At 43.3% G+C, this 16094-nt stretch overlaps 1 protein-coding gene across 5 annotated transcripts in view; it reads right to left on the bottom strand.

Annotated features, from left to right (window-relative positions):
- Window positions 1-16094, bottom strand: part of spop (speckle type BTB/POZ protein) — a 126519-nt gene that overhangs the window by 4879 nt on the left and 105546 nt on the right. For all 5 annotated transcript variants that reach the window (XM_088623145.1, XM_088623142.1, XM_088623141.1 and 2 more), the window contains 3 exons: window positions 14685-14740; window positions 7159-7281; window positions 3841-3983 (listed from right to left, as the gene is read on the bottom strand). In XM_088623145.1, the coding sequence (XP_088479271.1) occupies window positions 3841-3983; window positions 7159-7281; window positions 14685-14740 (322 nt within the window). The remainder of the gene's footprint in view (window positions 1-3840; window positions 3984-7158; window positions 7282-14684; window positions 14741-16094) is intronic.

Raw genomic sequence — 16094 nt, forward strand, 5'->3', positions numbered from 1 at the left:
TTTCTAAATGAAGTCAGATTAAAAAACTCTGAAAGACAATGATATGCCCGACACAAATGCTCAAAGCCTGAGATCCGGTAGCTCAACAGCAGCTAGTGTGAAAAGAAAACTACTGCGTGCTGTCTGCGGTTGTGGGCCTTTCACAGACGTCAGCGTGGTCTTTATCTGGCGGTAATGCTGCGACAGGCCCAGAAAGTAGCAAGCCTTGAATTTTTGCTGGGAGCCAAGAGAGCCCAGGTCGACTACTCTCAATCCTACCCCTGGCAGCGCTCAGCCAGTTTATACATTTCTCTTGATCGTCGCCAAGGGTATCTTATCCTGGGAGTGCTGTACGTTTTCTGACTTTAAAAACAGTTATTCTCATTCCGTGAAGTGCTCTGTGGCGTCCTGGCATGACAAAATGTTATGAAATATCAATTTGTACTGTGCTGTAGAACCCTGAGCTACAGCACAGTGACACAGGAATTGTCTTGAGGGTAACCGACACTTAACTTGTCCCGATCTATACAGACTTCAGAAATAACGTCTCAGTGGCTGAGCAACGTCAGCCAGCTGAGAATGGCTGCAGGTTTCTACAAAAGAAGAAATTGATCTGTTTTCCTGTTCTTGAGGATGCAAAAATAAGCTGCACGGGCAAACAGGTAGGCGACACAAAACACAGAAGACGGGGCTCGTATTCATTTCTGGACTTTTCGGATTTTAAATGGCAGGAAGGGCATCTTGTTTGCCAGCCAGTTCATTCTGCTTCAGTGTCTGAGGAGAATAAACGAAAAGAGAGGGGGGAAAAAAGGAGAGGAAACTAACCAAAACAAGAAGAGGCTGGCAGCGTCAGGCTGGGCCCAAGGGGCAGAGGAGTTCGCAGCGCAAGGAGGATTTAGAGGGGTTAAGGAATAACAAGAAAAAGCACAGTCTTGGAAAGTAAGAATCGGAGCGCATCAGGCAGGAAGGGGGAAAGAGCGAGGGGCAGCGGCCGCCTCCAGCAGTGCGAGCAGCTCACCGCCAGGGCACGCTCGCCCCCCGACTCTGTCGAGTCACGTTCTGGGCAGGCGAGCATCTGGCAGCGGAAGGCGAACTGGGATCGGCTAGGGTAACACGCTGTCCATGTCATGCACAGCACTTCAGTCTGTGAAATCAGAACGAATAAAAGGGGGAAAAAAGAAGCTTGCCCCACTGTCCGCCCCCTCGCCTCCGCAGAGAGGCCCAGAAGGCAGTCAGAGCACGCGTGTGCGTGTGAAGGGGTCCGGCCCAGCAATCACGCGTCAGCAGCGCGGTGGGCTCCAGGAATTATTGTTTTCTAATGACCTGAGGCTGGGTTTAACAGCAGCACCACATTCCGAGTCAACCTGGGGTTTGGGCGAATATTGCAAGATCAATATCAATTCTGTCTTCCCCGCCACTCGTCAGGCGAGGCTGAATTAGAGATGAAGTGAAAGAGCCCATCGAGCGAGGCCAGCCCCCAAGGGCCCTGTCAAAGCACCGGGACACGCTGGCTTATAATGGCCCCAGCGGCTCCGCAAGCAGCCCAGTGCCGACTCTCACCTGTCCCTCTCACTGCCCACCCCACAGCACCCCCCTCCTGGTGGCCAATCGCCCCCAATCACAAACCAGAGCGTCAGAGCAGAGCCGACGTCCAGCGTCCAACTGTTGCTTATCTTTGGAATAAATTCATAACTGCTGTACACTGCACATAAAGCATCACTGTGTCCAGATTGGTATTAAAATGTTAAGATATTTTTTCATTTGCTTTTACATTTCAGAATGCTTGAGCATCTGTTTTTTTTTTACTCACAGGTTTTGTGTTACAAAGAGTGAATAAAGTTAAAATAAATTCTGATTTAACAAGGCTTAATTTCAGGTTGACGTAGTTCAAGTAGGGAGCTGCGACAGCATGCGTAGGCTGCAAAGGAACAAATAAAAGGTTTATTCCCCGCTGAAAAGAAGAAATGAAAGCAGTGGAGCCTTCTTCGGGTGCGAAGAAACATTGTTTCCTTTCTTCTCTTTTCAGCATGGAATAAACCTTTTATTTGTTAATTTCAGGTTGTTTGCTCACAAAATGTGTTGGAAAGGGTGTGCAAATTTTCAGTCGGCACTGCGTACATGTTTTATACAGACCTGAAAGCAGTTTAACTTTAAAAGAAAAGTGATGGGTTCATAGCGAATTCGTTTGCATTTCTGCCTTAAGGTGCTGCGGCCCTGGGTTCAATTCTGGACCGGGAGTGCTGTCTTTGTGGAGTTTGTATGTTCTTTCCGCGTTTGAATGTATTGTATCACACTGCCATAACGAGTCTCTGTCATTTTCGCAGTGCATTCTGCACACCCCCTGCTCGCACAACTCTCTCGCGCGCGTGTTTTCAGCAAGTATGGCGCAAGGCGGTTTCTGCGTTGGGGCTCCTCCCAGGAGGCCGTACGGAGAGCAATCCAGGGGCTGGGGGGTGGAGTACATTGGTTAGAGAGCTTTTGTTTTCTATATTATTTTCCTTTATTGATTTTTTTCCAGGGAGGGTAAAATGGGTTTGATATGCTGCTGTTACATCTCCAGGGGGCAATTCAATGAAAACAACAATATTGCTGCAAATTAAACTGTCATAACGTGGGGCTACAATTAATGGCAAGGCTCAACTAAGAATTTGCATTATAAACCGTCTGCTGTTTTAACCTCTTCATTGCTTCCCACAGATGCAACAGCATGCAGAAGACAGCTGAACACTAACTAGGGGAGAAAGATCCCAAATCAAATAGCCTAATCACTGTGCCACTGTCTGTGTCACTACAGGACTTACATGTTAAGTATACATTGTAACAAACTGCCATCCATTTCTTAACTGCTTCATCCAGTTCAGGGTCATGCAGGAGCCAGAGCCTATCCCAGCAAGCAACAGGAGCAAGGTAGCGAACACGCTGGACTGGACTCCAGCCCATCACAAACACAAACACTCACACTCACACCAGGGACAATTTTCTCAAAACCCAACTAACCTACCACTATGTTTTTGGACTTTGGGAGGAAACCCACTTCAACACAGCGAGAACATACAAACACACAGACAGCACCCCTGGTCCAGAATTGACCCCAGGGCCCCAGCACAGTGAGGCAGCCATGCTGACCCCTGCACCACTGTGCCTCCAGTTTCCAACCATAAACATCAAAATATTATTCCACGTGCATCTGACTGTGAAAGAGCTAATAAGAACATGATATCATTAATGTCTATGTTCTTATCTCTAAAAACTAAAATAACATATTTCAACTTACAAGAATAACGCATTGAAATTGCATCATTAGAAAGGTCTATGTTTTTATAGGTTTCTGATACATTTTCAACTTTGATGTTTTGTAGTTTCCGCATCGCCTGTTGACAAAGACTGTCCGTTTTTTAAACTTGTGCACGCACACACGAGGGGGAGAAGATGTGCTATTCTTCACTGTAATTCCAGCTGAAAGCAAGAGGAGGGCACAGCGCACAGCCATCAACGTGTGGAGCACAATATAAAGGAGATGGTTATCTGGACAGAGGCAAGGAAATCACTGATAAAGAAGAAACAGTATTGACTTCTGGGAGGTGATGAATAAATATGCGTGTGCTGTATATCCTGAGTATTTCTGTAGTGTGAATACAACAAATTGGCTTATAAGCAACAGCATTTGTTGCATTTTAATGCCTCTCAGAACTTGGACACATATGATGGGGAAAAAATGTGAATTATTGCCCTTCAAACATTCTTCAATGACAACTGTAATAAAACACCTGAAACAGCACGCTTAATTATCCACAGTATCAAGTGAAGAAAAGGTCAGGCACGCCCCGCCCAGCCAGTGGAGGAGCTGCACGCCACACTCACTAGTTAATGAAGTCCACTGCCTGCGTCTTGAGCTGATCGGCACTGTGCAGGTCGGCCAGGATCAGGATCTCGGCGGCGTTGTCCACAGACAGGTTGCTGCACAGCGCGTCCTCGCACATCACCTTCAAGCGCTCCAGAGCGTACTGGGAACAGGGGTCAGACAGGTCGCCATCAGGAAGGGTGGCCAGGTCACAGCCCAACCTCTGACTTAGAGCTCTACATTAGCGTGGAGAGTTGTCAAGCCAAGTCAGTAACTGGCTAATTTAATCGATGACTTGAATATGCCACAGAGTCCATTAATTTATTAATATTCATTTAATTTATTTGGCTAGCACTTTTACCCTAGCTGGGTCATAACTGCATCATTTGTTTAACAAAACATTATAGGTAGTTTTAAAAAAAGGACATGGTTAAATGGTCTAACAAACTGCTTGTTGTAGTTATAGACTATTAGTTAATGAAGCTAAAATACAGTGTTAGATGCAATATGGCCAGGATCACAAACTGTAACAGCTGAAGAGCAAAATCAAACAAAAGCTGACTGATCCAACAGGAGGGTTTTATAACCCACAAATTGGAAATGCTCAGGATTTTTCTGAAGCTTTATGTTATTTTCACGAACTATGAGGAATCATGGTTGTGCATTAATATTGTAGTATTTCAGTCAATCACACTGTTACATCTGGGCTGCTTGTCATATTCCAAGAACATAATAACCTCAGTCATTTCCAAGAAATGGCATTGTTTTGATTTACTTTAATTTAAAACAGGCTTGCAAGTTCCTATAATAAATTGAAGCATCCTTCTTGTGAAGAAAAACCAATAAATGAAATATCCTGAGGTTTCCTAACAAATATGCAGACTACTGATTAGAGAAAAACAATTTCCTTACTCTAGAACAAGGGAGACTACAGGGAGATTTCAGATTAGGTCTTAAGAACATAAGACTACATAAACCTCCCCTAGCTTCTTCTATCTAACGTGTTTGGTAGTTTGTTAATTGATCTGAGAATCTGGCATAGCCATTACAAGATGGATCCCAAGGTATCTGCCTAAACAACAAGAACAAAAAAACCCTTAAGCCTTTACAACTGCAGTCCTGGACAGGGATCAGGATTCTGAAGGCAGCATCAAGGACAGGAAGAACTGTACACACAGAGTAAATTTAAAACCCATGTTAGGGAAGCCCATTCTACTGGATCATTTAAGGAAGGGATTCATTAAAATTTCTTCCTCAATGTACAGTATAACTCAATCACCAAAAGAGTAGATCCAAGAGCCACTACGTGTGTGCACTATGTGTTTGCTCATTCTATACACTGCTTCCTTCCCGCTTTGGAAAGGCCAAAGCACAGCTCTCAGAAGAAACCATGTCCATTCTTTGATGCCGAAACCACCAGGGACTCCACTTTCAAGTGATAAACAGAGGCCAGATGTCAATGCGCAGGCATCTATGTGGCTGTACTGTATTGTCAAGTGGATGGTGGGTGTTTCACTGTGATCTCAAATGGTAACTCTTAATAAATGATAAAAAGCAGCAAGCGGAGCTGTGGCTGGGGGTGCTCCACAGCAGTCTTTCTCCTTGTACCCTCATGCTCAGCCATGGGAATCCAAACTTAAGTAACTCCCTATTATTCCTTTGTCTCAAACTACAATAGGTGCATGGATATTTCTTGCATCTGGTCTCTGCAGGCTGAGAGAGGGGGTGAAATGGAGTTGCACATCACTGCTGCCCCCTAGTACATCCCACACAGCAGCGAGGACAGGATGTGATGCGAGCACCTTGCTTCCTGTGTTCTTGTTGAGAAGAGATTCTTTCACAAGTCACTTCTGCTGGAATTGTTCATCAATGTGACAGTCTAAAAAGAACACCCTTACCTCAGGACACAGATCAGTGTCCGTACTTCAAGAAGAAATAAGAAGAGACGGAAAATGTGATTTGAAAGCTAACACCTTAACACTATTAGAGGAATAATAAGATCTGGGCTGGGGTTTGCAAAATACAGGTACAATATTGCACTTGTCCGGTTGAGGGGTTTATGCACCCTGAACCTTAGAAATACTGTTTGTTTGGTTTCTGTTTGACTGCAATTTGGCTTATGGCTGGAGCTCCCATAGCTGAAGACCACCTGCACACATCCAGAGAAAAGCATACCAGCATGACTTATTCCCTCTTCACTCTGCCAAGCCCAGGCAGCAGTAGCCACATTCAGCACAGGCCAGAGGACTGACGCGGCTCACTCTGAAAGCACTGCAAGCAGACAAGTGTCCAGAAAGTCACTTTTTCATAGGGTTTTGCAGGCTTCTGAAGTACGCAGTTCCTGCAGTCCTGAGCCAAGAGCTTAGGGACCCTGAGACATAGCTACTGACTCAACTCAAGTCTGAACCAGCCATCTCAGAGCCACCCTGCACTCCAGGTAGAAGCCTTTTCTGGCTGAGCTACCCCTTCCGGGATGCAGCTTTCTAATTAAGACACTGAAGAGGTGGAGAGTACCATTAGCAGAAGGGAGCTTGGAGTGAGAAAGACGTGCTCGTGCTAATCACAAGCAAAGTGCAGCAGGAACGTATCTGATGGATCCACACGCATGACCTCTGAATCAACAACAGGCTTCAGAAACACAGCACAATCGATTAAAGAGGTGTGGGAGAATATTTCTGGGATTTCTGAAGCTCTGATTCCAGTCTGTGCTGAGTGTGTTATTCATGTTGGATTAACCTGGCTTCAGTCTGGGAAAAAAAACATGCTGTTTCCTTTTACATTTATTACTAAATCTGTAGGAAAAAAAAAAGAATACTAACAGTTACATCTTGGAAAAGATGTTTATCGGTGCAACAATTTAAGAGAGCTAAACAATAAAATAATCACATTAAAGCAATGAGCAATTAAAGCAAAAAAGGTAAAAACAAAGTGGAGAAACAGGGGCTTTGCTATTTTTAGTTATTCATATGAGGGCGTGCCAATCGCTCGCTGGAAAATAACATATGCAGAATTAAAAACAAGTGAAAGAATCCTGCATTTAGAGGCATGCTATTTACACTGGAGGAGACAAAGCTGAAACGGATGTGTGTAAGAAATGTACGTGTCTCATGTGGGAGACATTTCACACGTTTTTTTGTTTATCAGTAGCCAGCTTTTCGCTCTTCAAGCTGCAGCAATTAGGCACCAACGTTTGTCACACTCACTTCTTCCCGCCATCCAATCCAACCATTCCTCGCCCAGCCGGGGCTGGAATCAGCTGGCGCCTCTCAGGCTGGCAGGGGGTTAGAAAGTGCAAGAGCTCCAGCGAGAGCTCTGTGTGAGAGAGGGAGGCGTCTCACCTTGTCTGCAGCGGCCAGAAGGTCGTCGGCCATCTTGTCCAGGTTGGGGGCCTTCCCTGTGTAAATGAAGCACATCATCTCTTTAAACACCTCAGGCTCCACGTCGTTGATTTCCACCCGGTTCTGTCGCGAGAGAAAAAGAGCCACAGAGACCTGTTAGTTTTACCTACTCGTTAGTGTCTACTTCCACACAGGGGGACCAATGAGCGCGGTTATTGATTCGTCTTGTGTCAAAGTGAAAGAGAGGTCTGTTTTCATCACAAATCTCGAACGGGGACGTAATGGACAGCTCTAAACCACAACCTGTGAGGCTGAAAGATGAAGAGTCATCTTTCATATTTTTGGTCTGTTCCACATCATACGTGCAAACGATCAGAGTGTTTTCTCTTTAAAATAACTCAGATTGTCCTCATCAAAACAACATTATTCAGGAGGCTTCATAGTCTCCTGAGCTTCACACTAACAGGGCTCTCCGATAAATATCTATCAGAGTCAGCATTACAGCCTTATATTATGTGCATGCTTTTTAACTTGTATGTTTACTTTGTGGACCTTTGTCACCATTGATCATGATTTTCCAAAGCAGTCACGGGAGAACCCCCTCAATTTATATTAAGATCCACACTGCTTTCTACAGTGTACAATCAAGCAGCCCTGATTTCCTTTAAACCAACACAAGCAAGTGAAAGGTCTATATGCAATACACAACAATATCAATTTATATAAATGCAGATGCTGTTTAGTTGGAAAAAAATATGACATTGAGCCACTGGTATTGAAAAAAACTGACAGACTGTGACTTGCCATATTACTTTAGAATTCTAGACGCAAAAGACCTGTAAATTAAGGTTTTGAAGCAGAATGGGAGCAAACAGCCTGGGAGACCTAGAGCATAGTATTGATTAACAAGCTGCACTGTCGAGGCAGAGATGCCAGTGCCCTACAAAACATAGCCTGATGCTTAATGTATAGGAAAATGCTGAGCTCTTATGGGCTAAAATGTCAGTTCTCTTTTGTAAAAGGCTGCCACTTTTTCCATTATATACCTTATAAACCTGCACTGCATGGGGAGAATGAAGACCTGCAGGCGTGCTCATCTGACACACCCTCCTGTCAGAAAAGTTCATCTTCTGACACGCTGTGACCTCCACAGTTCTGTAACTGAGGAGCTAAGCTTCTCTCACTGATGCCACTGCAAGCCTGCAGGCACCCAGTATGTCAACGGAGCCACTGCTTTGTGCAAAGCAAAGTAAACTAAGGCTGATACTGGGCACCCTGTCCTACTATGCATTGACACCTGCAGTTATTCAGCTTAGAGGCACAGTGAAGATCTGATCTGGGGATCTGGGCACAACCTGCACTCTCAGCAGCAACCACCACCAGTCGAGACTGAGTGGTCGACACTCTTGTCCAAAGTGACTTGCATATACTACTACTGAGCTTGTGACACCAGTTTCCTTATATGTCCCTAGTCTGTCACATTCAGACATCTGTAATCCGCACTAAATCAACAAAGATCCACACAGAACATAATTACAGAGGGATTTTCTAAGCTTAGCAAAATGTGTTACCCATTTTCAAAAAGTAACTATAGATGAATAAAGTCAGCAGAATATAATGTGATAATGTAAAACGAAATAATAAAAAAAATCTTTTTATTCAGTGTAGCTATGGAAAATTAGCTGGAGTCAAAAAAAGAGAAGCGCATTTCACACTTAAGTGAAAAAAAAACTTTGAACACAACATCAAACAAAAGAGATGAAGTAACCCTGAAATGCAATTATCAACTATTCTCTCAACTGCCCAGTTGTGTGTATATAGAATTTATTTTTGCAAATTGCAATAATCCATGTCCAGAAATATAATAACTTTATTTATAAAGCACCCTTTCCAACCCACAGGATACCTGCAGGCTTTAGTGAGATCACTGTGGGTCTCAAAGGGCTGTGGGAGTCTGGGACTAACTATCTAGCCATATTGTTGAAGGCGATATCTGATAACTAACCACCAGACAAGATTTGCCAAATGGACTCCTTCTTCTTGTAACTTGTTGTAACAGAAGTTTACTTTACTACTGATGTCCTAAGGTTTGCATGCACAAAAACGCAGAATGACAATAAAGAATACAGTCAGATGGCATTATTCCCATACCTTTTTAGGACAAAATAACAAACAACAACTCCACCCATTCATTTTCTAACCACTTCATCCAATTCGGGGTCACAGGGAAACCAGAGCCTATCCTGGCAAGCAACAGGCACAAGGCAGGATACACCTTGGACAGGACACCAGTCCATCACAAGGCAGGATACACCTTGGACAGGACACTAGTTCATCGCACGACTCACACAGACACACACACACCAAGACCAATTTACCCAGAAGCTAATTAAGCTACCAGTACGTATCTAGACTGTGAGAGGAAACCGGAGCACCCAGAAGTAACCCACAAACACAGGGAGAACATACATACTATCAATGGTCCAGACATGAACCTATGGCTCCAGTTCTGCAAGACAGCAATGCTACCACTGTGCTGCCCAAACACAATCATTCACTAATGAATCCCTCATCCCCACTGTAGCTATTTACAATAAGTTTAGAAGCTGTACAGCGACCTCTAGTGGCAGATCATCTGCAATTACGCTCATCTTTCAACTGGTCTGCATCAGCTTTCTAAAGTCTCCTTGCGAGAGAAACACCACTCCTCCTAACGATGCTTCCTCTCCTGTCAGGCACATGTCAGTCGCACAGCATGGCAAATGAGCAATGCCTGTGCAGGCTGGGTGCATAGGAGAGTGAGTCTGGATTTCAGGCATCTGTCGTTCAGAATGGGTGCACATGTCTTTGCCAAAAAACAGAATTTTAAAACCACTGGCGATTCCAAACTGGGCGAGAAACCAGTCACAAATAAGTGAAGAACCATTTTAAAAATACACAGAGGAATGTAATATTTAAACAGTGGGAAACTGTGGCAAAGTGAATGCATGACATATCCACAGAAATACCATGGAAAAAATGTGATATCACTTTATAGATTTCTCGAAGTAACAATTACAACTAATGTTCTGGTGTAGCACAAGGAGAGGAGAGACAGTCATGGCACTGCATCGCAGTGATCAAATATACAAAAGTCCAATTTGTATCTTACCAGGCCAACGCAGCAGCAAAATAAAACCACCGTAGCTCAAAAATAATGACTTTTCCTAAAATGAAGCTGAACAAACTAATTTACACAAACAGAGCCTACAGCACTGGGACGTACTTTATCATGCTGCTGGCTAAACCAGGGCTGCCAAATAATACCAAGTGCCTTTTTTAGAAGAAGCTTTATTAGGAGTTTGTAAAACAATTGTGAATATAAGATATGTCACCCAGCAACACCATGCTTTTTAAAAAGCATGAAAAAGAGCCTTTTAAATGGGGCCAGAAAAGGAAAATGAGTACTGTAATACATATAATTAATGCACATTGTTAACGTTAAAGTTTTTCCTTTTCAAGGTAATTTTAAAAAGGCACCTCTTTACTAAGATACAGTTCACACAAAGGATGATAAGGAACCTAATTTGTTTGATTTGTTTCATTGCTCACTGCTGTTTATCTGCTTTTTTGTATATATACATTTAATTTATCTTATTGTGAAGTAGATGCAGTTTTAACTTCAATTAAAATGCCTTTCATTTGCAAAGCACTGAGCATTTGTGCAAATGGAAAACAGTGTAATAGAAACTCCTTATCCACAGCGTGTGCTTGCGAGGGTGTTGATAAGGACTGGGCTGACGAGACAGATCAATACTGGAAACACTCTTCAGTCTAGCTCTGTAAGCTGGTTTCAATGCAAATAAGGCTGCGGATTTTAACAACGATCGCGCATTAGGAGGATTCAAAACCTTTGTCCTCAATTAGTTACCTTTATAATTACAAGTACACAAAAACCTGTTTTAGACTTTAGACTGTTTAGCAAATCCTCTCCAATAACACAAGCATCATTTACACAATATACTAAAAGTGATCAGAAACTGAAACCTGTTCGGAGCAGGCGATGTGTGTAATTAACCCATCTGCAGGTACATAAAGGCACAGGGTTTGGCTGCTTTGCACTCCCAGTGACACAGCTGAATTAACAGACGGAGTGGAAATGCGCTCTAGGAATGTTACAGATATGACCAGCAGTATCCAGGTCCTTCTTCTACTAGCACTAGACGAGACCATGTCTGCACAACAATGACTGCAGTCGTAAGGTACCTCTGCGATGCTGAAATGGCAGCTTAATTTCGCTAATATATCAGTAGGTTTTTTTAGTTGAATGCTGCACCATGTGAGGCGCAGTGGTCGGCATTGCTGCCTCGCAGTGCTGGGGCCCTGGGTTCATTTCTGGACCTGGGGTGCTGTGTTTGTATCTTCTCCCTGTGTTTGTGCGGGTTTCCTCCAGGTGCTCAGATTCCTCACACAGTCCAAAGACACATTAGTAGGTTAAGTAGCTTCTTGGAAAACTGGCCCTGGTGTGAGTGTGTTCAAGTCTGTGTCTGTGTGCCCTGTGATACGACTGGGGTCCCATACAGGGTTACCCTGCCTTGTGCTTGCTGGGATAGGCGCCAGCTCTCCCGAGACCCCAAATTGGAAGAAGCGATTAGAAAATGGATGGATGGATGGATTTTAGAATAAACCTAACTTTATCCCATTTACCATCACCAAGGCTTGTAAAGTTAAAATGCATTGAATTCTATACAAAGCTTTCTAAACTCAGTGCTAAAAATTACAGGCTTGACAATTTAAGCCAATTGAAGTAGCTAATGCTTTAACAGCCTTTGGAGAGAGAAAAAAAATACGATTTTGATATTTGTTTTTGCAGTCTTGCTGCATGGAGAGGTGGGAAGGGCAGATCTTTTAAATATAAGCGATAATAATAAGACAAAAAATTTTTACACAGCAGAATTGCCCTCATATCCGCCATCCTGTTAAACCTTACTGTTTTACCCAACAAAACACTTAACCTACAGACAGGGAACTTGGATTGAAACAAATATTTGTAAAGGATTAGACACAAAAAAATAAAATAAAGTCCTGTGGAGAAAACAAAACAAGATTTTAGAACAAGATCTAGTGGAAGCAGCAATTCTTGTAATGACCTCCAAGCACATCAAATGCAGCAGACAAACTGGGCTGGGGATTGACGCTGTCGCGACCTGCAATCATGCTCAATTTTGCGCTGAAATGGAATTCCTTTGTGCCTGTTTACCACACTCTCCCTTACCCTGGCCTCCTGCTCTTCACAGTGCCAGCCAGCCTTTAAAGTGTCAGTCCTGCTTTTCTCCGCCGGCCTGTAATTAAATCCGTATACATCTCGCTGGCACTCACAGATGTGACCACGGTAACCTGCTCCCCCAGTGCGCACAGGAAGAGGACAGCTTCCTACGGCCTGCTTCGGCTCGGCTCTCGTACGGTCATGCTCGTTTAAGAACTAATTAAGGAGAACATGGCACTCAACTTGTAGGGCTTAAATTTTAGAGGAACAAATACACACAGACTGCATTTCCGCAGACATTTTTGACAAAAGAAAGTTTTATACTTTCTATACCACAAAAATGAAGCTGCACTCATACTGGTTTTCACTGGCAGGAAAAACCATATTCAATTAAACTTTATTTAATATTGTGCCTTAGAAAAAAAGCACCCTTCAAATGTACTTTTGAACAAAGCTTTGAGCCTGCAAAAAATCAAATAGAATATACTGTGGTGAAACCAATAATTTCAGTGGGTTCTTGCGACATTTTCAACTTTAGAAGACACCCAAAGAAGGCTCCACAGCCACAATCATTGTTTCTTTTCTTCTATTTTCAGCAGGGAATAAACCTGCTCATGTCAAGAACCACACACTCTTAAATAAAGAACAAAGTAATCAAAAACATAGACATAGGCAGCAGTTCTATCCTTCACTTTTTCTAGTCCGGGGTCTTGGGGGAACTGCAGTCCATCTCTGCAAGCAGCAGGCACAAGGAGGGCTACACCCCAGATGGGACGCCAGTCCCTCACAGGGCAGGCACACACACTCACACCAGGGTCAATATTCCCACAAGCCAGGCAGCAGTCCTAATAACATAAAAGCTATAACAACAGATACCTAGTTGCAAAACGAATACATTTACTATCTTGCTGGACATGACACAAGAACAGTGGACCGTTGATGGCCCAAGAAAGTACTGTACCAGATCGCCAGTGGAAAACACGTGACAAAGAAAAACAATTTAGGATGCAACTGAGACACTTGCAGGAGAGATAAGCCTGCAAAGTACCAGAGGTGAAGTCTAAGAGGGGCTTTATGCAGCAGTGGACTGATAAAGGCCAACAATGGTATAAAGAGACAAATACACATAAGTATGAACGTATCCAATAAACTCAGGCTACAACAGGTAGCATGAGTTTATCAGCATCATCCAGGTGGGGCTGCACATTGGTGGTGGTGGTGGTGGAGGGGAGTCCCCATTCCCTGTAAAGCACTTTGAGTGGAGTGTCCAGAAATGCGCTATATAAGTGTAAGCAATTATTATTATAACAGCAAGAAAAAGTCATTAACTTTTTTATAGAACACACATAACCATGAGGAGAGCACAGTCCATACCCAAGTCAAGCCATGTGGCTGGAGTGTATCCTGGTTTCTGTAAGGTATACAGTAGAGGCCTGAAAGCATATGACACCTTTGACATGCTCCCCTGGATATGAGGCTGGACCATTGAAGGGATACCCCCAGAGATACACACATGGACCCAGTTATATATCTGGGTGGTCTGACGTTTTGAGGTGCTTTGCTAAAGAGTACTACAACAGTTGAAGTGGTTTGCTAAAGAGTACTACAACACTGCATGCAGAGAGGACCTGAACCCCCAACCCTCCACTCTTCATAAAAAGAAGCCACAGGAACAGTGATCAAGGCCTTCTTTCATTGCTTAGTTTAAAGAACACCTATCTGAAGAGAAACTCTTCCCCGCCTCGGAAACACAGTTTAAACCATGACGACAGTTCCACGTTACAGCAGTAACTCACATACAATCGAACGCTGTGCGGTTTGCAGATTAGTTACAAGACTCCTAGTGCTCAAAATGAGTAAGAAATATCACACCCAGAAGTCCATTTGGACTTTGAAGGGACGTGGATCATGCAGTTTCTCCACTGTACCTGTGGGAAAGGCCCTGATATAGAGTACAGATTACCAAGCCACTGAGCTATGCAAGTAAATAAATATAAATGTGCATTCAAGAAGAAAAGGAGCTGCTGCAATCTGTCTTGTGAGGCACTGAGCATTCATGTATTGTGTGACAGGCAATAGATTCTTCTGTGCCATTAATAGACATACAGTACCTATTTTCTTAATTCCTTTTTCTTACAAATAAAACACAAATCCATGACGTTTAAATCAAAACAACCGAGGAGAAGAAGTGGCTCTCCAGCGATCCAAACGTTATTTAAAAAAATGGTAAAAGCCTAGAAGCTGGGAAAAAATTCAGAGGCAGTACAGAAGAGGTACTCACTTTTTTACTCTCCTCCATTTCATGCTCAAACATCGCGCTGAACACTGGAGACCGTGCTGCCGAACAAGAGGAGAAGAGTTTAAGCTGGGAAATGTCATGTTTTAAAACTCATGTCACAGAGCACCCAATAGATGAGTCCCAAGTGACCTTGATCAGAAAACCACTATACACAGAGTCCACTTCACATGAATGACATTATAAAACAAGAATTTGTGAACAATGCCAAGTTTACGGTACTACTGGCACAGTTTAACGGGAATCGCTATGACCTGCGAGTCGATGTGGTCTAAAATGATTATTGGATTATAGAGTAAATAAGGATTTGATCACATTTAGAGTGGAAAATAAAAGGACATTCCTGGAATTCATTACTCAAGACAGGGCTATGAAACTTAGGGCCTGAAGGACTGAGGATCAGGATTTCATTCAAATGTCAGCTTCCTCCGTGGTTCTGGTCATCTAATCATTTGCTAAATGGGAAATACGGGGAAAAAAAATAAAGGTCTTTTACTGCAGACGGAGAACAATCCGCTTGATACAGGGAGCCATTACTTTAGTATCATACCAGCCCTGCAGGGACATATTTGAAGGGTCTAAAATCAAACAATCCAACCATGAGCTCAACTGAATATCTATTAAAAACTTGAACTAGATCAAAATGCAGTTTTGGCCAGGACTGGCCCTCTGGGATATGAAGTAAATACAATGGTATTGTCCAACGGATACAATAACTGATGTAGGAGCCAGGCTGACTTGTCTTCTGTACGTGTCCAAACCGCGTCCAACGAAGACCAACTTGCTCCAGCAATGCAGTGCTGACTGTTGAAAATCCACAGCAAGAGTTCTGATTCACTTCTGAACCTGTACTGTACTGAGCTTCTGTAGAGTGTACTGAGCTTCTGCAGAGTGTACTGAGTGTGTACTCGGTGCTGATGCTAGGAAGTGGCAGTCTTTGGAACAAAAAAACTAAAAGGAGCTGTGACTGCAAAAGCAAGAGCAGCAGAACAGATGGAGTTTGAGGCGAAGAGCGACACATCTGCTAATAAAGCCATCCCTCTCCCTCCCTTGTTTAACCTTTGAAAAAAATTCCACTCTTCTTGTCTTATTCAAGAACCCCCTTGGGTGCTGCTTATTGGGTGATTCCCAGCTCAGTCTGATTTCAGGGACTTTAAAAAGAGAAGAGCAAAACAACAAACACATCCATCCTGGCCTACCGAGACTGGAAGCTCTAGACTGCAGCGCGAGAGGAGTTCATCTGCAATGACATTCACCCAATGACAACTTACTACTGAGCATGAGGATTTACACGCAATTTTAAATATTTGTCTTCTGCCAGATTTTGTGTTCTGGGGCAACAATTTTTATGAATAGATTGCTAAGGGTCATGGCACATGTTTCTCTCTCACCGTT

Source organism: Lepisosteus platostomus, chromosome 28 (assembly GCF_059453375.1).
Source record: "Lepisosteus platostomus isolate fLepPlt1 chromosome 28, fLepPlt1.hap1, whole genome shotgun sequence".
NCBI classification, from domain to species: domain Eukaryota; kingdom Metazoa; phylum Chordata; class Actinopteri; order Semionotiformes; family Lepisosteidae; genus Lepisosteus; species Lepisosteus platostomus.